Source organism: Odontesthes bonariensis, chromosome 16 (assembly GCF_027942865.1).
Source record: "Odontesthes bonariensis isolate fOdoBon6 chromosome 16, fOdoBon6.hap1, whole genome shotgun sequence".
Taxonomy (NCBI): Eukaryota; Metazoa; Chordata; class Actinopteri; order Atheriniformes; family Atherinopsidae; genus Odontesthes; species Odontesthes bonariensis.
Window position 1 is genome coordinate 35,605,181 of NC_134521.1, and position 26,301 is coordinate 35,631,481.

General features: G+C 41.4%; 2 protein-coding genes across 5 annotated transcripts in view; one reads left to right on the forward strand and one right to left on the reverse strand.

Annotated features, from left to right (window-relative positions):
* ppm1e (protein phosphatase, Mg2+/Mn2+ dependent, 1E) overlaps positions 1-21,711 on the forward strand; it is a 51,896-nt gene extending 30,185 nt beyond the window's left edge. For both annotated transcript variants that reach the window (XM_075486962.1, XM_075486961.1), the window contains exons 3-8: positions 3,741-3,862; positions 9,584-9,783; positions 10,340-10,528; positions 10,759-10,902; positions 11,948-12,041; positions 12,531-21,711. In XM_075486962.1, coding sequence (XP_075343077.1) covers positions 3,741-3,862; positions 9,584-9,783; positions 10,340-10,528; positions 10,759-10,902; positions 11,948-12,041; positions 12,531-13,453 — 1,672 coding nt within the window. In that variant the 3' untranslated portion in view covers positions 13,454-21,711. The remainder of the gene's footprint in view (positions 1-3,740; positions 3,863-9,583; positions 9,784-10,339; positions 10,529-10,758; positions 10,903-11,947; positions 12,042-12,530) is intronic.
* A 2,150-nt stretch (positions 21,712-23,861) lies between these two features.
* Positions 23,862-26,301, reverse strand: part of trim37 (tripartite motif containing 37) — a 29,206-nt gene continuing 26,766 nt past the window's right edge. For all 3 annotated transcript variants that reach the window (XM_075486964.1, XM_075486965.1, XM_075486963.1), the window contains one exon: positions 23,862-25,659. In XM_075486964.1, coding sequence (XP_075343079.1) covers positions 25,613-25,659 — 47 coding nt within the window. In that variant the 3' untranslated portion in view covers positions 23,862-25,612. The remainder of the gene's footprint in view (positions 25,660-26,301) is intronic.

Genomic DNA, 26,301 nt, shown 5'->3' on the forward strand with positions numbered 1-26,301 from the left:
TTGCACGGAAAGACTCAAAGTATGGAGAAGTGACAGTTACTGTGATATGAGTCACTTATTAATGTCCCTCAGATTAACACCTTATACCTCGCTCCCAGCATCGTTAAATGTGACCTTTAATGTTCTTTGTTTTCTTAACTAAGATCCATCCAGGCAGAATGAAGACGGAGATGACATGACAACCTATGCATACATGCATTTATTGATCCGCCACGTTGTTATAAAGAGATATGATTGTTTCATTTTTTCAGTAGTCAACTTTTTTTTAACCCTTTTAACTTGAGATGCTGCAGATCCTATTCGTGTGGTTTGACTGTACTGTACACTAAAAGGAAAAGGTCTTGGACACAGGGTCATGTGCACACCATGTGTTTCTTGCTACCCAGTGAATTGAGATGATTCATACTACAGCTCAGAATATGAGGGATGATTTGGTGCAGCAGCGGTATTTCCTAGCCTAGAAATCTAGACGCCCCTAGCGGCCGCAAATGGAATTTGCTCCGGGGCAGCTTTTTGCTGTACGGGTCTGGCTTGCTAGGCTAGGTATTTCCACCACACATTGCAGATTAAAGTCCCCATCCAGTCTTTCTCTTTTAGGACATAGTGTATAACTGATACAAAGCCTGAGGTAATACCTGCGCACAGCAGTAATGTTCTGCTATTACTGTTTGGGAAATTAATTATTGTTTGGATTAGGCTTTTAAAGCCCCCAGTCAAGGTTGGGGGAAGATCACTGTTAAAACTAATTAAAAGGCAAGCATTAATAGCAGATCTCTGACAATGAGCAAACTGTTTCCTACAGTTAAACAGCCCATAAAGCAAAACCTCCACACCTTTACAATCCACCTGATCTCTTAAAAGTTGCTCCACCTCCTGCACTGACACTGGCACAACTGCCTGATATGTGCACGGTTACTGTGGATGTAGTTTTTTTTTTTAGCATTTAACGTTCGTGAGGTGCATGAGTGAAACCTGCCGTGACACAGAGGAGATACATCGCAAATTGTCTGGAAACATTCTGCTCATTGTCAGGGTGGAAATGAGTAACTGGCTTATTAATACATTTAACTATTTCTGTAAGATGATCGTCAGTGAGGTTATTTGCAGTTTCTGTGGTTACCATGGAGAGAGGAATAATTCTCGTTGCGCTTCAAGTTCAGAGTCAAACTTTTTTAAACGCTGTAATGTGACGATAGAGCAGTGAAGAAGAAGGTGAAGGCAGGGGCAGGTTGTACCTGCACAGATTAGATATAGTTTGTAAAAGCCAAAAAGGGCTTCTGTATGAATCTGATATGTATATGTATGCAACTTGTTTAAGGCTAAAGGAAATGGAGCTTCACAGCATACCATGAACAGTATGTGCAAAATGTTGCTATAAAGAAATTAAAGCATTATAAATTTAAAAAAAACATGGCAAGGACAGTCTTTAAGTCATACACACTTCAAGGTTAGCTGCAGAGAGTTATCCATGAAACTGATCTCCCCAAAAAATCCCAAAGAAGCTGTTAAACATTTAGGTGAAGGGTTCCAAACAATAGTATTGTCAGATTCAATCAGACCCATGTAGAGATCTAATAACTGGTGTGCCGCTTGTCCATGGCCTTTAGAATGACAAATGGAAGCATTTTCTGGTCTGACACTAACAATGTTATCTTCAAAAAACAGCATTAGTCATTACCCGTCACTAAAATCTTTAAAGGGGACATATTATGGGAAAAAGAAAATTTCTGCGCTTGAGAGCCTGCATTTTGGTGTCTGAAGAGTCTGTCAACTGAAAAACACAACACTCTTAAACGCAAGACTTGGGTGTTTGTTTGAGGAAAAAAAAAACAATTTTGGTTAATGAGCGTGGTTAGAAAGCCGAGGAACAGCTACAACGGTTCAAAGCTTGAAATGTTGAAAAGGTTGAAAAATGTAGCAATAACTGTTCCCATTACTCTGTTATCTATACAGATTCATCTCAAGTTTCAATTCTTCAGAAAGTCAACATGCGTTACGATGTCCACTTTCCACATGGCACTAGTGCTCATTTGGTCGCCGACACTTAGAAACAGGAAGGAGGTAATGGTGGAAGAAATCACAGACCTTTATGAAAGGAATTGCTTTTTTTGTGAACAAATGTACATATTACATGTTTTCTGGTGCTGCCTGGCTGGGCTGTGATGCTTGCCGTTGGTCATAAACAGGAAACAAGTCCTCTACATAGAAGTTTTGCTGGTCCACCCTGACTTCCTCCATATGGGAATTAGTTGCTGTGTAACAAAAACACCTGACTTCCTTCTTTACTTATGTTACTTCTTAGCTTTTATCACTTCAACGCAAATGTGTTTAACATCTCTCATATTCTTTAAAAGCCTTCATGTAAAGCAGGCTTTAGATTAGACTCTGTTGTAGCTGTCGCTGTTGGCAAAAGCATGCAGCCCTGAATCTTTTAAAGATGTCCAGGCAGGCTGCCGTCTGACTTTTCATTGATCAAACCCATGTCATTTGATTCATGAGCCACAGAGGCCCTTTCACACTGAATATAGAGTATTTAATTGCACAGCCAACCCCAGCTCGTTTATTAAGGTAGAATTAAATGCAGTGCAGCCGTTGGGAATTCAGCTGGTCGGCTGTTAGATTCTGAGTTAATTTGAGCCAGTATAGTTAGGAATACATGGAATTCAAATGAGCAAAATTACCAAGGGTGAATGTGGGAAAACATTTCAACTACAATTTTCTTTATTACTTTTAAGCATTTTGAATGGATCAGCCTGGTTTTGAGAGACAGGAAACATTTATTTGAACATTTTTTGATGATTCTAGTTGGTTGTCCAAGTGGTCAGCAATATCAGGCAGTCAGTTCGTGTACCACTGAGGCCCAGACTGAAATGTTGCACAGTCTGTTGAATGGATTAGGATGAATTTGGCACAGATGCCCTCTGTGATCTTGAGCCTGAAGTTTGCTCTTTTCTACCTACGCCAAGAAGACAGGATTAGATGTATGACTGGCTGCAGATTATCAGATTATCATCATTTGTTCTGGATAGACATCAAAAATGAAAAAATCTAATGGTTGTTATAATTAATGTTCCACAGCACTGAAGCAAGCTGGGGCTCTCGCTCCCTAATTAAGAGCTTGTTAAGCTCAGTTCAGGTTTATTTTCAACTTAATTGTGAGTGTGATGGAGAGCACCCAGACGTTCGGTTACCATTGGTTACCTGCATCTGAAGGTGGCCTCGTAATGGCTGTGACTCACATACAACGAGCCTTCAGGCAGTCCTTGAAACGACCCCCTCTTCCTCCCTCTCCTCCTCCTCCTCCTCACTGACTTTTATTACCTTTAAAAAGAGGCAGAGCTCTCATACATCTGGTCAGATGTTGTGATGCACTGCTTCACTGAACAGAACACTGTTATATCATATAACACTCCTCAAGGCAAAAACTTCCACCAGCTTTCTCCACCATGCTGTTCAGAATATAGCATGCGGTTTATGCCCTGAATATGCTGATACCTGGACGTATAATGACATAAAATCAGCGATGAATATCCACATCCTGTTTAATCCATGTAACATGTTGATACAGTGAACTTAAAGCATATCTATCCCTAGACATATTTTCTTAAAAAGCCCAGATCCTACTGTCAGTCATAAACCAGATAAATATAAGACAACCCTGTTGGCGACCAGAGAGGATTACTGTAAGATGATTTCTGTTTCTGGCCCATTCATAACTGTGTCGTCTCTCCTCACCACAGCAACTGTCCCTGCTCGCTGGCGGCTGCCCTGGCCAGAGCCACAGCAAACAGCATCCTTCACACTGACCTCACCATCCACCACCTCATCAAGTCATCAGAAGTTGGAGCTGACCCATTACCACGTGAGTCCCCGGGGAGCCCATGAGACAGCTCTCTCACACGCAAATTAGGTCTCCCTCTCACTTCATCCCACACACACACACACACACACACGCACACAGACATGCACACACAGAGACATAAAACCACCAGGGCTTTGTCCCAGTTCTCCCCCGCAAAGTCTATTAAGTGGGATTTGACCACTAGAGGGCAGGAAGTAGACTCTAAAGCCCTATTCGGACGGGACTAGTTTAATGGGGGGACCTGGGGTAAAGTAATAATAACCGGGAAATCTAGTCCCGTCCGAACGCGCCATGTCAGTAAAGATAGCGGAGTATGTCGGTAAACTTTGCCGAGAATTCTACCTCCTGTGAAACGGTCCGGAGTATCTACCATAGGTAGTACTAATCCCGTGCGAATGCGACCTTCGGTAATAAGTACGGAATATGTCGTCACATCCTTTTAAAGAGAGAAACAATTAGGTGTAAAATAGAAAATGACACTTAAGTTTCGTTGTGCAATCCTTTTTTTAAACTATACTTTACATTCAGGTAAAATAAGTATCCTGAACAAAACTTTTGGTGAACAGTACTTTACATTAAGGTCAAAAATGAATAAATCTTCTGTTCTGTTATATTGTACAATACGTTTTAGTAATACTTATCATTCAGGTAAACAAACAAAAAAGTCTTCTGCGTTTGTATACAATAATTTTGGAGCAGAATGCTTTATATTCAAGAAAACTCCTCCCATGTTAGATGAATATTACAGGGATTTCTTGTCCCGTCCGAATTGGTCATTTCTTGTCCCTGGCGTCGTCTGGTTAACCAACATTACCATACGTCCCCTCATTGAACTAGTCCCGTCCGAATAGGGCTAAAGACTCACTCACAGCTGGAGACAGAATTCAGTGCTACACCAAGGTGTAAAATGGTCTACAGACTGAAAATAAGGAAAAACAGCAAGGATACACTAATATTATGTAACAATCAGCATCTACAAAAAGCTACAGTCATTAGTCTGTTGTTTGGAGGCACTGTATTTTACAACTAAGTCCTAAAATAGTCAGGTAATGGTTTCATAAGAGAAAGGTAATACTAGGTAAGAACTTAAGTGACTACCAGACAATAGCTTGGTATTATTGATAGATAAATCTGGGTAATATCATACAATTTTTTTTAGGAATGTGTGTAGCTGCTAAAATAAAGCAGTCAAATTATTTTCTATTATGTCATAGTAGCGAGTTTACCCTCGGTTCTGGATTTGTTGGACAACAGTTTCTGAAAATCACAACTTTCTGGGATATTTAGACAAGTCTGTGTTTTTTCGCTAGACTGTGAACATCAGCCAAAACACTAGGACCATGACTGAGTTACTAGCTTTATTTCAGGCAGATAAAATTGATGAATTTGTTTGTGTTCATATGGGTGTGTGAGTTGTTGCTGTTTCAGAGCCTCCACTTGAGCCTTTACAATGAATTAGCGTGTATTTCTGGACAGTGAAAGTGTGTTGTGTCCACTCTTGCAGTCCTGACTGCAGCACCCTAACTGTAAATGAGACGTGCACCCAGATGTTGTATTCCCATCAGTGTCGACCTGTGCTGGAACTGATTAATACAAACGACTACTGGAGAGTCATTTGAAGCAGCACTTAATGAGATTGCACACTTTCACATTTCACACTGTCCACAGTTACCTGTGCTTGTAGAAGCAAAAATTCAGGTATTGGAGGAATTCGGCAAGGCCATTGAGAAGGACTTTAGGTTGGTCTTGAGGAAGCCCTGGCAAACCGTACTACGGCTCAGAACGGGAAAGCAGGTCCCGCCCCAGGTTGTGTTTGGTCTAGGTGGGCAATTACTGACCTGTCCTCCACTGGGGAATCTGTGGAAGATTCGCTCGTCACCTTCGGAGAGGTTCCGAGGTAGTTAATAAGCTTCCTATTGGCACGGCACTTTGGACGAGAATTCTGCCCGAGATGCTGAAGGCTCTACACATTGTGGGGCTGTCTTGGCTGACACATCTTTTCAGTGTCACATGGAGATCTGGATCTGTGGATTGGTGGTCCTGAATTTTATGGAAGGGGACCGGAGAGTCTGTTCCATGTCTAGGGGCTCACACTTCTCAGCCTTTCCGGTAAAGTTTACTACAGGGTGTTGGAAAAGTATTTATGACTGATTGTCCAACCCCAGATCCAGGAGGAGCAGTCTGGCTTTTGCCAGGTTGTGGAACAGTGGACCAGATGTTCACCCTCGCAGAGTCATGTGTTTTGCTGACTTGGAGAAGGCCTACGACTGTGCCCCCAAGAGATTCTGTGGGGGATGCTCTGGGAGTATGGGGTACCAGAGTCACTTTTGCAGGCTATTCAGGCCCTGTATAACCAAAGTAAGAGCTGGGTCTGTATTCTTGGCACAAAGTTGAGCTTGTTTATGATGCGTGTTGGACTCCGCCAAGGATACCCCTTGTTTCTGATCCTGTTTGTGGTGTTTATGGACAGTATCTCAATTGTAGTTGGGGAGAGGAGGGTGCCTGGTTTGGGAGCCAGGGTTGCATTGCGGATTTTTGTGGATGACGTGGTTCTATTGGCTTCTTCCAGCCATGATCTTTGGCTCACACTGGTGAGGTTTGCATCCCTGAAGTGGCCATGATGATAGTTAGCCCCTCCACGTCTAAGGCCATGGTTCTCCATGAGTACTCCACCCATTTCTGGTGGAGTGGGTTGGAGATGGGTCTTTGCCTCAAGTGGAGGAATTCAAGTATCAAGATCTTATTCACGACAGCAAGTTGAAAAGAGAGATAGAAAGACAGAGAGAGGGGCTTTTTCAGCAGTAATGAGGGCGCTGCTCCAGTCCAATGTCATGAGGAGGGAGCTACCGAACGGCAAAGTTTTTAATATACGAATCTATCCTAGTTGCTGTGGTCATGAGATTTGGGTAGTGACTGAAAGAATGAGGTTGCAGATACAAGTGGCTGAAATGGGTTTCCTTCAGATAGAGATGGAGTGAGAAGCCTGCACATCCGGAGGGAACTTGAAGTAGAAGCGCTACTCCTCCACAATGAAAGGACTCAGTTGAGGTGGTTCAGGCATCTATTGGGATCCTTCCAGGTCACCTTTCTTTGGAGGTTTTTCGTCAATGTCCAGTCGGAAGGAGACCTCAGGGCAGACCCAGAACTCGCTGGAGGGATTGTATATCCCTTTTGGCCCGGGAATGTCTCAATCCCACAGGAGGAGCTGGAGAGAGTCGCTGAGGAGATGGATGTCTGTGTTTACCTCCCAGACATGTTGCTCCTGTGACCCGACCCCGGATAAGCTGAAGATAATGGCTGGATGGATAGACCTCAGAAAATACTTCAACAAACAAATGATTTACATAGTGTGACCATGAAATGACACAAAACATGTAGTTTAGTTGTTGCAGCTCTGTGTAGTGCTTCCCGTTTTATATTTAGTTCTGTGTTTGTAAGTTAGTGACTCATACACCATCCTGCTGCTGCCACCAGTCCACAATGCACCAACTGTGTATCCACCATTTCAAATAGTCCAGAGCAAAAGCACCTTTTATGTTTAAGCTACAAAGAGCCACTGTCACCAGCTGTTTTAAGAGATGATTGATCCTTTTTGAAAATTGAAGCCGTGTGGGACTTTTCAGGTATAAGACACCAGTAGGAACTAATGACCTTTGGGCTGAGTGCCAGAGACATGGGGAGAAAGTCAGAGTAATAAGACATAAATAAATGCATAATTGCTTTTAGTACTTTCGGCTGATATGTGAACCGTTATTTCAGAAAGCACCTTTTCAGTAAAAATGTTTTCTTCTTTATTACATGTCAGGTACTTTAACTAAGTTTGTTTCATCCTCAGACTGCTCTTTTCCTGGTTCAGAGCCCTCCTTGTTTTTTCCATTTTTTCAATGAAGTTAAAACCTGGTGAACAACTCTTTTTCACTACTCCAGACTTAGGCCTTCAACCACATTTTGACTGATCTTATGCTTGTTAATCATGAGTACTGGAGAGACTTAGTGCCACACGTTGTGATTATGATAGACATGCATTGAAGTTCAAACTACTTTGGACTTCACTCTTCGTGCTGTCTAAAGGTTCCTGCGTTATGTAATGGACAGTCGCATCCTGTTTGCTGTTGCTTCACTGCACTCTACAGTAATTTATTTTGTCTTCTGTGCTGAAACCTCTCTATTTGGACAGAGGAAGGGGCAGAACAGTCAGTGAACAGAGAGCAGTTGAATGCTGGGATGTTGGATTTCATATGCATAAACTTTTAACAGGTGGAGGGGTGAGAGTGAAGGGAGGAAGTAGGACACAGAATAGGTCGGCATCCGTTTGAAAGCCGGTGGACAGTGAGAGAACAAAGACAGAGCAGACATTGCAACTCGCATTAGTAGGTTAAGCACAAGTTCTGGCAACGCACAGAGCACTGATGCCACTTACAGGCTTGCTACTGTTCTACTGACTTGTGTAACTCAAGAAATCTCCCAGTTTTTCCATTCTTTTTAAGGTCTTACTATCCCCAAGGATGTCATTTCCACTGAGCGAATGAGACGCACAAAATTAAAAGTTTTCAAATTTATATTTTGACACAGCAGAAAAAAAGCCTTTTAGATTAAAGGTAGGGTAGGAGATCCTGGATTTTGAGTCCAGCGAAGCTGCATTTTGAAAATACACAGGTAAAAAGTCCCAACCCTTTTCTTCACTTTTCCCCCGAAGGCACGCCTCTAGAGTACATGAACGCGCACGAGCACGAAGGTGCACGAGCGCTGTTCTGACAGCAAGCATCGATCGTTGCCGTATTTAGTATTTAGTTTATGCTAACTATACGTTTAATAATGCTAGGTGCTAGCCAAGCTGGCTCTAGTTTAGCTTCCTGCCAAGCTTCTGGACGTTCACGGAGCAGGGTACGCGCACAGGGGGAAGGAGGGGGAGGGAGGAGCAGATTGCAGTTTGATAGACGGCATCAGTATCCAATCATTGTGAACGGTCCGTTCACAATGATTGGATACTGTTTTTCCTAGATTGTACGTTCTAGAGGCCACTAAAACTTTTCATATTTGTGTCAAAACTTTTAATTAATTGGTTGCAATGGGGGTGTGAAGAGTATTTCAAGCAATATGTAAAAAAAATGTTCCAGAAAAAGATCCCCTACCCCGCCTTTAAGATACTACATGAAATGTGTTAAAACAGTCTTAGAAGAAGCTTTACAAACACTTTCAAGATCACTTATATGACTCCTATATGTCTCTGAACAGATTAGAAAACTACCCTTCAGATCAACGAGTGATATATTCTGGTGCAAACAAGATACATTACTGAGATGCTGTTGGGGATCAAGCCTGAACTGGCTTAGTTATTAGCAAATATTGATAAATATACAAGAACAAGTCTGACCTTCCTTCACAGCCAACAGTTATCACAGTGAACAATACACAATGACCACAAACAACTTCTCCTCTAAATTAGTACAATAAAATTGATCAAAATTGGCATAATGATAAAATCCATGGTACTTTCATCAGTAAATACTATTATCTAAACTGCCGCACTATGTACAAAATAAACAAGCAATTAGAGACAGACCATTAGTCCATGTGTGTGGATGTGTGTATGGGAGAAGAGGCAAAAACCACAGCAATGAGCAACATAAGGTACCTACAAAAGCTTTTTTTTATCATGTACTGTACTCTATGAAAAGCAAACAAACTGGCTAATTCTGTGCTTCTGTGGGTGTGTGTTAGAGATGGAGTCTGTGAAGTTGACCCGGCTGGTGTTTAATAGACTGTTTGAGATGTGCTGCAACTGGCTGAAGGAGTTGCCCTTCCACCGTCGTCCAATGCCATACTACGAAACGTCCATCCATGCCATCAAAAACATGAGGCGCAAGATGGAGGACAAGCACGTCATCATCCCTGACTTCAACACACTCTTCAACATTCAGGTTGGTCAAACTTTCCCCAATTTCCTCAGAGGTAATGCCGCCTAAATACTGTCAACAAGTAATACAATTACAGTTAACAAAGAAGACACGCACTAGACAACACCCACAACAAATGAAATGATACCAGTAAAAACACACTTCAAATGAATACACAGACTTTCAATATGACAGCAAAATGAGCAGCCAGCATTACAACATCAGCTGCAAGTTTGCAGAAAGCCTATGTGACCACCTATCCTGCTCATATTTATTGAGCAGGATATGAGCAGCACTGTAGCGAGGCTAAACTCTGGTTCTGTTCCCTCTCAGTCAATCTTTAGTACCACTACCCCCTCTCTTTCATTGTGAGTCTGTCAAAAAGAGCTGCTTTAAGGGCCTTCTCCTCAGAATATCTACCTCTGTGTCTAGTTGTTTTTATATGTGTTGGACAGACATTATTGTACGTGGCTAAAACTAGAGCTGAGCATGGTGTTTTTTGTTGTTCACTCTCCCACAGGCAGAATTTCATTGCATTTAAGCTGAGCTATAGTTTTTTTTTTTTGGTTTTGTCTCTCAGGATCAGGAGGAACAAGCTTACTTTGCTGTGTTTGATGGTCACGGTGGTGTAGATGCTGCCATATACGCAGCAAACCACCTCCACGTCAACATGGTTCATCAGGAATCCTTTAGCCAGGACCCCAGCGAGGCGCTGTGCAAAGCCTTTAAGCTCACAGACGAACGCTTTGTGAGGAAGGCCTCACGAGAGGTAACCATGTCCTACCTAGAGAATGAAGCCCTTCATCATTATTTACTGTTGTCGCTGCTATGACCTTCACTCTTAGTGCTACAGTACAGAAAGTTCCAGAATCTCAACAAAGGCCACTTTTAAAACTTTTGTAGAAGTAAACTTTAGTATTTATCTGCGTTTGACTAAAAGGTCGAGCAGTTGTTGTGTGCTGTGAGCTGAACACTGTAACATGTATGTGTGTGTGTCAGAATCTGCGCTGCGGTACAACCGGCGTGGTGACGTTCCTGCGGGGACGGACGCTTTACGTGGCTTGGCTGGGAGACTCTCAGGTCATTTTGGTCCGGAGAGGGCAGGTGGTGGAGCTGATGAAACCACACAAACCAGACAGAGAGGTGAGACACATACTCTTTTCAGTGATGCTTGGTTCAATCTGGACGATATGTGTGGTGCCATATTTTAGAGGGATATGTGGCAAAATACTATTTAACTCTGAGCTATTGCCAGGCAGCAGGGAGGAACTCACGTAGACTATTGGTTGTAGCCAAAATCTATTTTGGCACATAACTTTTGGCTCAGTTAACAGCAAATTGACACTTTCATTTTTTATTCTTCTTCTGAATGAATAATTGAAACAAATGAGATATGACATGATGAATTGGCAGATTTAGAGTGTCAACAACACGTTACATATTACATCATGTCATCAACAAAAATGATTCCAAAATGCAGGAGTCGTTTGGAAAATTTAGGTGTGATTCTGCATCATGACCAAACTGTCTGGTCTGTACAAAGGACATTGTTCCAGAAGTCTTGTGGTTTGTTCAGATGCAGCTTTACAAACCTTATGACCATATAACCCTTCCCAGATTGAAGGATAGCAACAATCGCCTTTCTCAGATAATTCGAGTATCAAGTATATCAAGTATATCTGATGAGCAGCACCAGGCTGCTACTTACTCTTCTAATTCCTATGGAAGCAGCACGGGTGCACTTTTTTTCAAACACTGCCTCTGCACTTTGGCTTAGTTTTTGTCAAATTAATGATGACACAGTGTAGCATGTCATGTGTTGCTGTTCATCTGAGGTTGTATTCACCTAATTTTTAGACCGAGTAAGGATCAGATGATTTTTTTCATATCATGTCCTGATACAAAAAACTAATACCAACTTATTAAAAGGCTCTATGTAAATGTCATTCTCTCAATTTCTCAATTTCAATGTCAGCACACAAGTATTACCATCGCATACTATCCCTCATGGTATTGTCCTGGCATGTTTCCTGCCATTTTGAGTGTACACTCTATAATTTCAGTCCAAAACAGTAGTGTTATGTACCCAAAAACAGCATTTAGAGTGGACCAGGTAAAGCACTGTAATGAGTCATTTGCTGGAGAGAACAGCAGCATGAGACGATGACCCTTCATTGTGTATGTGCAGGATGAGAAGCAGAGGATCGAGGCTCTGGGAGGATGTGTGATCTGGTTTGGCACATGGAGGGTCAATGGCAGCCTGTCTGTATCCAGAGCAATCGGTACGGTTTTAGTTCCATTAGATGATTTTTTTTCCAACATAAACACACACGAGACGTTGTGAACGTTACACACGTTTCTTGCTCAAGTTTGTATTGAATTTTTAGAGAACCTTAACATCGTGTAAAGGCACTTGCTCACTGAGGTTGTAAGGTGCTTTTTGGTGTTGGGCTCAGAAGTCCCAAAAAAGTCTGCCTGAGGAAGTCATTTCCTGCCAGACTATTCTCTTATTTGTTTTTTTCAAAAGTTGTGTTCCCGCAGTACTGTATTGCTTCCATTTTTCTCATTTATTGTTAGTATTTTGCTATTTTTCAACACAATTTTTCAACATACCTGATTTTAGTGTGCTTGAGTATGAGGGAGAAAATGTTAATTGTTGCAATATTCAGACTTGTAAAGGAAGTACAATTGTTTGAATCCACAAAGTTTATCTACGAAACAAATGACAGATTTACTTTACCCCTCAGTCAACCTGTTACCTCTGTTGACAGGCGACTCGGAGCACAAGCCTTACATCTGTGGGGATGCAGACCATGGTATCTTCCCATTGGATGGCTCAGAAGACTACCTGATTCTGGCCTGTGATGGTTTCTGGGACACCGTGAGTCCTGATGAGGCGGTGCGGGTGGTCAGTGACCATCTCCAGGAGAACACTGGAGACACCACCATGGTGGCCCACAAGCTAGTGGCCTCGGCCCGTGATGCGGGCTCTAGTGATAATATAACTGTCATAGTGGTCTTCTTGCGGGATCCACGCTCTCCACCGCCGACCGGCACTGAGGACGAGGAGGAGGGTGAGGGGGAGGGACAGGTGGAGAAGGAGGAGGCTGCAGAGGTGGAGGAAGAGGAGCAGGAAGAGGAGGAGGAGGAAGATGAAGCAGTCAGGGTAGAACGGGAAGGTGGTGAGGGAGGCAGCACTGCGGACATGGGGGGGAAGGGCCGCGGAGGCTGGCCCCTGCAGCAGTGCTCGGCTCCTGCTGACCTCGGCTACGAAGACCGAACGGACTCGTTTACCGACAGAACTAGCCTCAGCTTGCTGGGGCCATCGCTGGAGGGCCGCATCTCCCTGATCCGAGGCTCAAGAAAACCCACCTTCAACTTTAGCCCCGACCTCTTCACTGCTTCCCATATCTACCGAGAGGAACGCCCACATAGACGCAGGCCCTGTATCCCTTTTCAGGAGCCTGGCATCTCCAGCTTCACGGACCCACTGTGGCCCCAGACAGCCCTGCTGTTAGGCCAAGCTGTGAGGCGAAGCCACAGGCCTGGTTATGGTAGTCGCCGATGGGGCCGGAGGTGGCCGAGCAGATCCAGGGAGCTGCTGGGCCTGATGCCACCAGGCCACATGCAGCCCTACTCCGATTGGAGGCCTGGAGGGGCAGTGCCTCACCTGCCCCATGAGGCCACCATCTGAAGAGGCAACCCAAACCAAACCATCTCTGTCATTACTTCACTCCTCTCCCTGCCCCCCACTCCACCCACCTTTGCCTTCAACAACATGTCTTTCTTTGATAGTAGGTAGTTGTGGCTCCTGCAGTTGTTAAGTGATTATTGAATCTCTGTCAGAGGACTGATGCTCTCTGTCCCAAGTTGAAATGTTTCCAAATGTAAGCTGGCCCACTAAACACAAGCCCTGCTCATTAATGCTGAAGGTAAATCCCATCTGCATCTTCTCCATTGTAACCACTGGTCGGTCAATTTGAAGCCAGAGCTGGAAATGTTGGACAATAGGATGTATTCAGACAGAATGTGAAATAATTCAAACAGAATGAGAGGTAATGTAGCATTCAGTGTTGGTGAAAAGACCACAAAGCAGACAGTGCAAATAGGATTTTAGATGTTTCACACCGGGATAAAGGAAAAAACTGAAGTTCCAGGTTTATTTTAAAATCATTTACCTGGACATGTTATAAGCTAGTAGGATATTAATTATGTATTGGTAAATAAAGTCTCAAGTGATTAAAAAAAATGTGCACTCAGTCTAAAGAGGCGTTTAACGTTTCATTTATGTGCCTGGTTGCTGCACACTCTTTAGACAGAAGTTTTTGGTTCATTTGGACAGACAGACACCCACATGCTTGTTGCACTGCAGGGATTTTCTCCCTTTCAGCCACAACAGTAACTGCAATGTTGGAAATTGATATTTTGGCATTTTGTTTGGCATTCTGTACTGTAATTTATTGTTACTTATCAGATGATAGAGTATATTATCCCTTACAACGTATGTTTGTAAAGATGTTAGCTGAAAATATTGGCCATGATGAAATCTTTATCATCAATGAGCCTTCTCTAAACTGCTCCCTAAAAGGGGAAAATACATTCTTGTTTAAAATGTCATTGTAGCTGTACTGTATAATCAATATTTCCCTTCATTGTCACTATGATATACCTTACACCAAAAATACACAAAATATTTTGTATGTCACTTAAATAGCCCATCAGCACACATAGTTCTGCATCTAAGAGGAATGGCAGCCCTTACCAGTCATTACCAGCAAAGAGAAAGACTGTGGGATCACTCAACTTTATTATTTCTTCCTCTTCCTATTTCATATCAACCAAGTATAAACACAGGGTGAAATGACTCATGATATCTTTGGCCATGGGACGGACGTTGAAAATTGTCGAGAGACTGAGCATCAGATCTAATGGCCTATTCTGCCTTTTTGTTCCGTCAGCAATCCCTTGGTGGCAGATAAATAACGTTCATAGACGAGGCTGGAACAAATGTTGCTCTTGTTTTGTGGCACTGCAGGCACATGTTGTCCTGCCCCCTCCCATGCAGCCAATGACCCAGCAGTTATCCAGCCGCAGTTTGTCTACAGATAAAAGCACTTAGTGTTGGATTATAAAAGATTAGAATTCACTTACCTGAATACATGCTTCATATAGTCCAGTATTCCAGAGGGGGTAGACTCCTGTTGTAGTTGCTTTGGGTCCACATAGTGTTTACTTTTACAGAAAACCAACTCAAGATATTTTCCAGCAGGCTTGATAAAAACACAAATTAATTTGGTTAAGACTCTTTGAAAACTACAGAACATGTGCCTTACATTGTATTGCAAAGGCCTGCTTCACTCGGGATTACTAATTACAAGAATTAAATATTTATCTCAACATTAAATAAAAGACAGACGTCAGTGGGGCCATGTCATGACTGTACCATTTTAGAGTTAAAATCTGAAATGACATATTTTACATACTATCATATTTTTCTGATAAATATGTCCTGCAGCTGATTAACTTAGTTCATTCACAACAAACAGGCAAATACTACACTGGCTGTTGTGTCATGTCAGTGCGAAGCTGTGCCTCCTCATGGATGGTTGTCATCATGTGACATCAGGCCACAATAATGATCCTCCAACCAAATTTTCCAGCTTTAAGGTATTTTACAAATGATAGATTTTTTTAATCAAAGATACAGGGAATTTGATTTAGTTAAAAAAAGTTTTTGGATTGGAACAGTAATATTTCTCCAACTAAATATTTAAAATTGACCCAGGATCACTTTCAATTATATCTCTAATTTGACACAACTGTGACAAGCCTCACTTGTGAAAGGTTATTTCTTGTGCTTGGTTTTTGCAGTTTATTCATTATAACAGGCAAAAGCAAATCTTAAAACGTCTGCCTTTTCAGTTAGCATAAGTCGTGCTGCAGCAGTTTGGCATAAAGCCTGAAGCCTTTGCTGTACAGAAAAGCTGAGAACGAAAAGCAACTTGCCCTGCATTGTTTAGTGGGTTTTTGTTGCTGAAGTAAACATGTGAATTCTATTTACAATGTTTTCCCCAGCTTGTGTAGCTACCTGTTATTTTTAGGTAGTAAAAAAAAAGAAGCTGGATAGGTACGTAAGTATCCATCACTGTATGCAGGTGGAAGTGCGAGCCTGATTTTTGCAGTGTCAAAACAGTTCACAAAATTGGAATCTGTGCAGATTAAAGAATTTAGATACAAGTTAAAGATCCAGTGTGTACTATTCAATGAGACCAAATCAAACTCCAAACAAGGGCGCTAAATTCATTTTGTAGCTTGATTTCACATCAAATAAAAAAACAACCATTTTTTCATATTAAGCTAACCAGTTGCTGGATTTGCAGTAGGTTTCTTATTTATGATAGTCTACAAACCCAACAGTGGGGTCAAACATGCCATGAAGAGCATATTTTCCAAATTGTACAATAGCATAAAGAAAGTTCTGCACATTGTATGCCTCAGTAGCTCACAGTAAGGGAAGGATTTATGTGTAAATATAGTTTCCGTGTTAACAGGCCCACTGCAAACAGTCCGCAAAATATCCCAGTCATCAGCAACTGCAAGATACTGTGTGTCACCGAGGCTGGCTCCCATGGCCCCACTGGACCCTATATAGTTGAATGGGTCTCTGGTTTGTTCCAGATTCTTCAGTGAAGTGCCACCACTCTGCTGTCCAACGTGGTGCTCTTCAGTTCTGTTATCAGCTCATAGAATTGACAGAATAGAATTCACAGGATTGCATTTGCTTGGCTAAAACATAAACATATCAAACCCTAAATATCTATTCTATAGAATTAATCTCAAGGCTTATTCATTAATAAATAACTATTTAACTGTCAAATAATAATCTTGTTATTTTTTTATGCTGCTATTTGGATGATTGAAAAATGTGATTTACAGTATTTGTTAATCCCTTACTTAAAGGCAAATCACTTAAGGCCTTGTTCACTTGGTGAGACTAAACTGTGGAGAGGCTTCTGCCACATTAAATATGTAACCTTTGTATCCAACCAAGTGCAATGTCCATAAACAGACTGCACTGCAAATTTGCAATGAAAATGTTATTGTTTCTGTCAACCCCTTAAATGAGATATGTAAAAATATGCAGTTTCTTTTGATAATATTGACAGATTTAGCATAATGGAGACTCAATTCCCCATAAATATTTGCACAAAAGCAGCAGCTTATATCTAGCTTGCAAATATCTACAGATTTTGGCTGGAATAGTTGTTATCGTCGGCATATTTTTACATTAGTGTCAGTTTCCTTAATTTGATGAAAATTCAGTGTGAATTTGATGATGAACTAAGAAGCATTGTAAGATATCTTAAGTAAGACCTTGAGCAATACAAGTTGTATGCTCAAGAAGGAAATGCTCAAACCAAAAAGCTTGTTAGCTAATGCTAAAGCTAACTTTTTTTTCCAGTCGAGAACATTTTGTAAAGAAGAAATGCTTTTGTACTCATGGTAGAGTGAATTATCTTCAAGAAAACATATAGTTGAAAGGAAAAATTTAAGAATCAAATCATTTTTTTTTTTACCTAACCAAGATTAAAACGTACAAAAAAAAGCATGCCTGAGCAATTAAACATGTTGGAATGATTTGCCCTACGCGCCTTTAGAAAGAAGACCGATGCGTTTCGTGGAAAAACTAATTATGATACTTTTTAGTTAGGTGGATGACCCCTTTCGTAATCATACATAAAAGGGCATTGGAAATTATCCATAATATTCGGGAAAATAATTATAAGCTTTTATGAGAAAACTATTATAAATATGGAAACCAGCATAGAAAAAGGCATTATAGACCAGCTGCCCACAACCCCTCCAGCCCAGTCTTCCAGAAATACTTGAAACTCACATAATATGTTTAACTGATAATGTCACAGGAGTTCCTTGGTTAGCAGTACAAAGGCCAACAGAATTCTACTCTGGAAGTCAGAAAGGATTAGCACATTTGGAAAACTTTCTACAAGGTGAAGGAGATTCGATTCCCCTGTGTGGAGCCATTATTCCACTGCTTCATCACGGTTTCTTGTTACTAAACTTGTTACTAAATTAGGTTGTTGTTTGGCTAGGTTAAGACACCAAGAAAGAGATCATGGTTTGGGAAGTCTGTCCTCAAACAGTCACTTGTCATTTCGGTAACCTGACTTGAGGGACATTTCTAATTTTCACATTTAACCAAACAAAAACATGTAGTGTCACTTTGTAATAACCCATTTAGCCTTACCTGCTAACATCTGCCACAAACAAACACAGTTTATTACATTCCTTGCAATTTTGTCTTGTGTTTTGGGGTTCTGAAAATTGATTAGGCAGCTGTTAAGCTTTTTTTTTCTCTCTTTCTTTTTACAAAATGATCATTTGGACACACACATTTTTTTCTGTGGTATTTTACTGATAACTCAATTTTGCTTGATGAATTTCCATATGTTTGCGAGAACCAACTTGTATAAACCATTCCCCCTGGCCCGAAACAGTTGAAACATTGCTCATAGCCAGGTTCCCAGCATCACCTCTTCTTTCACTCATACTTTCGTTATCCTGCTGCCACCAGGATTTACCATCGAAGAGCGTCAGTGGAACAGAATGTACCTTTATGTCCCAGAATGTGGTTAAGTAGGTCAACGTGAGGTGGTGTCTTTTCCTTTCCTTTTCTTTGAAATTTTTGAGAGTTGCTTCTTGGGGGTGTCTAGCTATAAGGAATGTACTGTTGAGATGCTCAACTTAAACTTAAGCTACTGGATCCCTTTTTGGAATTATTGCCACAGCATTTATCTCTCGAAGCCTGAAGAAAACAGTCAACAAAGGAAACTAAGGTCATATGAAATATTCATTTAGGCATGGATGTGTATGTATATTCTGAGGACTAATTGTAAATTGAGCGAATACTGGAGGAGTGTACATATGATAATTCTGCCTTGTAAATCGGTGGCTTTCATCCATGTTCCACAAAGCCCAACAGCTGGGAGAGGTATTTACTTTTAACAGTTATTTGGTAAACTGTTTAAATTGCACCGCACCAGATGGAGGTGGGAGTGAGAATGAGATTTTATTGAAAGATGTTGAACCAGTCAGGCTTGAAGTGGAGTCATAGTACTCCTATCATGGCTTAGCTGCTGTTTCACACTGACATGAATAAAAATTTCAGGAAAGTTAAAAAATAAATAAATAAATGAAAGATGTTGATTATGAGCTTAAAACTATCATTTAACAATCAGCATTAATTTTCATTAAAAAAAATTCTCAGCGTAAGCCATTTTTCCACTTAAATCCTACCAATAACTTGTAGGTTTTCACTCCAGCTGTGCAGGTGGGAGTTGATTAATTTACCATAGATTAGAGATGAAGAACACATGGAGCTGCTGTGGAGTTTCGGCCTCATTTAGAACCACTGTGTTGCAACTGTTTTAGATCATGAAATAGATGTTTCCACTGATCATACCCACATGGTGCCAAACTCTGAAGAAGCAGAGCTGCCGTCAAGAGTCAGCTTCTTGTTTTAATGACAATTCTTTAAACAAAATAGGTAACATTTGATCAATTCTGTAGTGTATGTTTTGCCTCAATACCAAAGTCCAACAGAAACTATAATATCGTGTGAAACTTAGCTCGATCCACTATTTCTACGTTGAAAATACATCTCAAGCCTCAATGTGGAGCTTAGCACCAACATTAACTTTTGTAGCTTTGGTCAACCTTTTCATGAGCTGATAACGTTGTACTCAGTAACAGAGATCTGGAAATATCTACAGTACAGAAACTCCTTTTACATTTTGTCTTCATTTCTACAAACCAGTGAAGACACAGGAGTTCCAAAATCTGTGCAAAATGATTTGGCGCAAACATGACATGAATGAGTTGATGTTAAAAGGTAGGGAGCTTTCCCATATTCTATTTGAAAAGATGGTCACATAAGATCTCCTCAGAGGTATATGCAAGTATATTTTGGAAATGGGCGCTATCATGTCACACAGTTGGGTTTATTTGTAATAAGAGTCTTGACAGTAGTTATCAGAAGTGTAGTACTGATATCTGCCAATTGCCAGCCCTAAATGCCAAACAATCTATAGTATAAGGGCAAAGCAGACATACAGCCGGAACACAGTCTGGTTGTACGTAATTACAGAAAATGATGGGGTTACTGTGAGCATCCCCGACAGTCCAAGACAGACAAATTGCAGGTGCTTGTGCTGAATGCCTTTATATTGTGGCTGAGCAGGAGGCAGGACCTCAATACATCATTTCCTCCCACCCTGGTAACTGTGAAGCAGTAACTTTAGGCAAATTACACAACATGGTGGCACCATTTTCTGAGATATTTTGGTTTCTCTTTTGTTCAGTTTGAGGAAACGCTGATTTGTTACCCATCTCTATGTTCAGTAAATGAGCCTATCTCAACGTCAGTGATGCTTCCCAGGCAGGTTGGGTCATTCTGAGTGCTTGGAGAACACATAATGGCAGAGTCTGGTGAGATGGGACTCAGGATGCATGTGAGTATATTTGAGGCACTTAAAGAATGCTGGTGATACACACAGGCATTCTTAAACATTCTCTGATTGAAGGAGTCTGTTCTTGGAAAAATTGTGAGACCCTAGAGACCAGAGCAGACCTTTGGTGAAATTATTCAAAATCTGCCTGCAGCATCCAGTAGTTGTTCAGAAATGTCACTCAAAACCAAAGATGTGACCATCATGGTCACACTAGAGGGGAAATAGGGTGCACCCATGACTGAAGGCCTCACGCTCTGCATGGCGTAAATTGGGAACAGTTGTTCATACATAATTCATTTCAGTATTTCAAATTGACATGGATTACATTTCCAGGCTTTCTCAAAAAATTTGATGATTTGTCATTATTTCCAGATTTTGTTTTGCTGACACAATGGGATGAGCTGACAGCAGTCCTGTTACCATAGTAACCTGTTCTGAGCAGACTGAAACACGTACTTGTGGTGACATAAATCAGTTAATTGCGTTCACCAAAGCCTTTGCTTTAAGCCTGAGAATTAATTTTAGAGTGTTACATATCATTTTGAATATTCACAGAAATTGTCACTGGATGAGCAATAAAAGTGTTTACCATCATACTTCGTGGTAAATCCTCCACCATAGCTTGAGACACCCCCTCGCTCACGCTCTGCTCGCATTGAAAAGTTCCTCTGAGTAGGATGTCTGTCTCTTCTCATGATGATGCCCAGCAGACGTTCGGCTCTGCTCTCCCATTATCACCATCCAACTATTGCGCCATCCACGAATCTGCACTGTGTCTATGTACACACAAAGCTTTTTCTTTTATCTGTAAGCAATAATGACGTTGTATTAAAAGGCTATCTGTGGGTTTGTCTTCTGCTGAAGGATGCAATAAAATGCAGTTCTGTCAGCCATACTTGAAAGAGCATTAATACAGAGCTCCTGAAGTCAGTTTCCCATTCATTTCTCCCCTCCCTAAAAACGTAAATAGGTCTGTAGATCAGGTGTCACAGTCTGCAGTCAGCTAGCTTTTCAGCTCAAAGTGATCTCCTTGTATATGAAAACATGAATGTGAAGCTTTCTTCTTTAGAAAGGAGCTGCGATAAAAGAGGCAGAACTTTTAAGTTGTATTGGCATTCCTCAGCAGTAAGGTGTTAGGACTTTTTGGACCTATGCACTGTTCAAATGTAGACCAGTGGATAATGTGCTGTGAGTGAGGAGAAGTGAGGAGGGTTGACTCTTGTCCTCCAGGGTTGAAGACAAACCCTATGATTGGCTCTTCAACATGCAGGTTAAGTAGAGAAAATTTTAGAAAAGAAAAAAAAAAAAATCTAAACAGTAAAACACACGTTGAGTACCTGTATTATCTGTGTTTCTGTAGTATATAAACTTGTGTATTGTAACTGGTGACTAATTATGTATATATAAAGACTAGACCAAGTTTCTGTCTGATGCCTTTTCCTTTCCCGATGAGCTGTGATGCCGTGTGAGCTCGGTCAGTTAACAGCACACAGATTCATGGTAAAGTCAACGTGTGAACGCGGATGTTCTGCCATTGTATGTAGTATCATCAGCAATGCAACATTTTGATCAGTGGGCTCCTCTGCTGATAAAATGTGAAAAAAATGGCAACATCAAGCAAACTCAGTGTACAAGAAATAGGTTTACTCAGTACAAATGGAAAGAACTGAAGAAACAACCACAAGAACATTACACTACATAGAGATAAGTTTCAAAATCCTGAAGGGTACCGTTGAACCACAACTTTAAATAAAATCAAATGAAAGGAAACGTAATAAGTTTGAGATAGCTATACCACTTGAATGAAGTGAATGAAAACACATATAAATAATAAATCAAAGTCAAATTTATTTAGAGAGCAGACTAAAAGTACAAAGAATGTTAATGTGAGGAAGTATGACTGGCTAAAGTTTGATGATAGATGGATTCATGAATAATATCCTGAAGAAGGAACAGTTTCTGGCTCGCACACCTTTTATTCTGAGCTGGTTCTGCCTGAGGGCTGCATGGTGGTCAGCACCGTCGTCTCAAAGTAGGAAGCTTACCAGTTCAAATATCTGCTTTCACTGGAGTTTGCATGTTCTCCTGATGCGTGCGTGGGTTTGCTCAGGGCCTCCTCCCACAGTCCAAAAACATGCATGTTAGGTTAATGGGTGGTCCCAAAGTGATGCGTGCGCGTGTGTGTGTGTGTGTGTGAACGATTATTTGTGATGGACTGGTGAGCTGTTCAGAGCGTATCCCGCCTCCTGCCCCCTGTGACTCCTAAATAAGATAAAGCAGGTTTAGAAAATGGATGGATGAATTCAACCTGAATTGTTGCAAACTATCAGAAAAACAAAACAGGGTATTCAGCGCTCAAATTGATCATTGCCTACAGCGGTTTCGCTCAGAGCTGGAGGAAATACGGGATGATTTGCTTGGTAGCACCAATGACCCAAGAATTCTGAAAAAATCTGAATTTAGTGCTGAAGGGAATCTACCCTCTGAACACGATCAAGGCAATATGTCTCCTCACATACTTTCTAGTTGAAAGTTGGACGAGAGGATCAGTATGTCATCATACTTCGCTACGTTCCAAAAGCAAACCATACCTCACTCTGCAGCGGTCTGCTTATTTTATGGGAACATTCCCATCCCAAACCCAACACAGTGTAACAACACTCCATTTAAAGTTAACGTCCTGCATGTATCACCCTGGTTCAGGAGAGAATTTAAACATATATCAAAAGTATTCTTTTGGATTATAGATTAAACTTATGCATCAACAGACACTTATAAGCAGACAAAACTGCTGTGTGACAGCAATAAAAACTACTCCAAACCCAAATCGGTCAGAATTTAACATTTTTCAGCAACATTAGAAACAAGTCGGTCATCTCACACCTCAACAGGTTCATCTTTTTATCTTTTATCTAATGCTCCTCAGAGCTGCTGACAGCAGGGATTTTCTGGCTCCACCACTAAATCCAAACACGATGGCTCAAACATCCCTTCAGACTCCAGTGTGTGATGTTACAGAAACTTTCTCCTGTTTTTGTTTTGACCAGAATCAAGCCACAGCCATCTGTGTGAAAGCCAAAAAGGATGAGCTTGTTAATCTTCCCGAACTGGGTTCTGTCAAGCAGGCCTCAAATTTAGAGAAGTCAGAGTGACAGAAAAGCAGGTACTGGAGCGAGATGCGATGCTGAAAGAGGGCTCTCATGTGGAACGGTACGGCCTGCTGTTACATAAACAGCTTTACAAAAGTGAGCAGTTCTCCACATTCTGTCTATAAAAAGACTCCTCATTTCACCCCCTCATAATCTTGGTTTTACTCCGCCCATCACAGAAGTTTGGGATATTAGAAGAAAAGAAAGTTAGTGATAAGGCGAGGGGTTTGGAAAACTTTGAGTGGAGGCGTGGCTCTCAGAAATGATAAAAAGCACATTAACAATTATCTTGTTATTTAGTGGAATGAACTAAAGAAAACTATTCAAATCAATATTTATATATGAATTCATACCAGTGAAATTAGTTCAACTTTCATGGATAAAATAACAGCAGAGGACAAAGGAACATGTGCTCATCAAGTATCGTAAAGCATTTTATTTAGAACGCAAAAACAAAATATGTACACAGAATAATGAATGATGCATTCAGGGATCATTCAAAATAGAAGCAGCTTTTGACACGAGCACAAATAAAAGAAAGATAATAAAGGATGAGACTGGCTGTTGTTGACTGCCTGTCCATCAGGAGCAGCAGCAGCGGGAGATCACGTGATCTGCTGGAATGGACTGTGCAGGTCTTGGTGAGAACAAGACATCCATCCTCCTTTAGTCCAGCCGAATAAAGCCATGCACTTTCAGGCACGTGTTCAGCAAGCCTCACAAGTATGTATAAACCGACATATTTACAGTGTAAACGAATGACTGCAGAAGTGTACGATATGTGAAGGTGAAGAGGCTTTCAGAAGCAGATGTGGCCCCACTGCAGAGTTACCCAACAGCCTGAGAGGGTGCAGAAAGGTTTTTGTGTTTTCTCCGGTGATGTGTAGAGTTCGGCGCCGACCTCTGAATTAGTGTCTGCTCTGTTTGTTCGGAGCATTGAGGTGCAAAATAATAAATTCATCAAGAGAAGCCGGCAGTGCAGCAGGGAACATGTTACATAATTACACCGACTTCTATTAAGCTTTGCCGTCAGGCTCGTTCAGAAGGAGTTTAAATGCAGCACAACTTAAAGGGTCGCTTTCACCCAAACGAATGACAGTTTTTGTTTTATTTTTCATCACTACTTACAAAATATCTCAATGTGTCCACCCACAGAGCAGCACTGAGCGGTCGACAGAAGATGCTCTGCTTCCGTGCTGTGAGGAGCAGTGGCTTCGCTGAACTTCTGCACAGAACTGGGTGGAATCCATCTTCTGATCTACCTCTTTAAATAAATAAATAACACATGTGCAGCAGCTCTATGTGGGCGGAGGCATGTTGCACTTGAATTCTCAGTCAGTGGTGTTCAAGCAGATGCTGAAGCGAAAACACCTGCTCTGGCATCCATCTGGAGTCTGCGGCGCGCTTCAAAGCTCCAGCCCACATACACCAGTCCGGCAGCGGAATTCTAATCATTATGATTCAGTCATTGTTCGGCCTTTTCAAATGTCAAGTAACGACAGAAATGCTGCTGCGACTGTTATTAGCATTGAAGGCGTTTACATAACCTGCCAGAAAATCTAATGAAAAAAAGTGATTGTATGAGAGTGAATAAAGTCTTTAAGCGCTGATGTGGAAATGGAGTAGGTGTAGAGCCTGAAGCCCCCACCCACTGCAGTACACATCAACATAATAAACAATACGCTCTTCGGGACAGGCTACTTATTATGTACAAATGGATGTTGAAGTATGACTCATGTTGGAACTAAATTGAAGTAACGAATTAACTGAACTGTTACCCTGATGAATTATAATACTGTACTGAGCATTAAATATATCTATGTTAAGTCTGTACAGCCCTATACAATGATGACCAACAAGCCTTAAGGAGGAGTCCAATCAAAAGATGATGACAAAAACACGGGGACCTCTGACAGGAGGCAGTTTGACTGTAATATCAATACGATCAAATCACCTGAGCAGGTAATCACCACCATCATCGTGTCTCGGTCCAACTCTGAAAACGTCTTTTTCTGTTTGTTGCATGGTCTTGCATTTTGAGTTCATGCATAACAAGCGGTTTCTACTCTACAGATCTGTGTAAGAAGCACGTGTGTTGTCGGCTCCCAGCGTTAGCACACTGCTGCGGGGCCCTTTCAGGATAAAGCAGCTCTCTGAGCGGCTCGGAGGGAATCACCTGTCGGCGGGCAGACTCATGTCATCAGACAGAAGCTGCTCTCCTGGGAGAAGGAAAAAGAACATCTCCATTTCAGACCCACGATCAGTCGCTAAAAACATGCAGAAAGAGATCGAGAAAGAGATGGATAGAAAAAGAGACATATAGAGAGAAATGGATAAAAGCGGATATCAAGCAATTCATTCTTCGTGGTTAATTGCAGAAATCTTTGCAGTAAATCATGATTAATCTCAAATTAATTACAAATCTATTGTATTGTGGAATCTGTTGAAATTCCACCCAAATAAACAATTTTCAACGAACATGCTTCATACAAATAGATCACAACCAACCGACCCTTCCCCTCTGAGTGGGCTGCACTGTCCACTGAATTAAAAAAAAGTTTGTTAAAAAAGAAAAAGGGCAGAGAGACAACAAACGCGCCCTGGAGCGATGATCTGCTTACTCAGAATCAGTGCGTAGGTGGACCCAGGCTCCAGAGTAACGCATCTAAATGTGGTTCACTGTGGTCAGCGTCTCAGAAGTGGGAATAAAAGACCCCCCTGATCCAGCGTTAGCAGCAAAGCCATGATTAACGCTTCAGCAAGGACACACTGCTGCCAGAAACTGCAGTTTGTAAAGATCACAGTAGCTACAGTAACACTGTCAGCTACATTACAGCCGACCTGCTGCAGGCTGGAGGTGT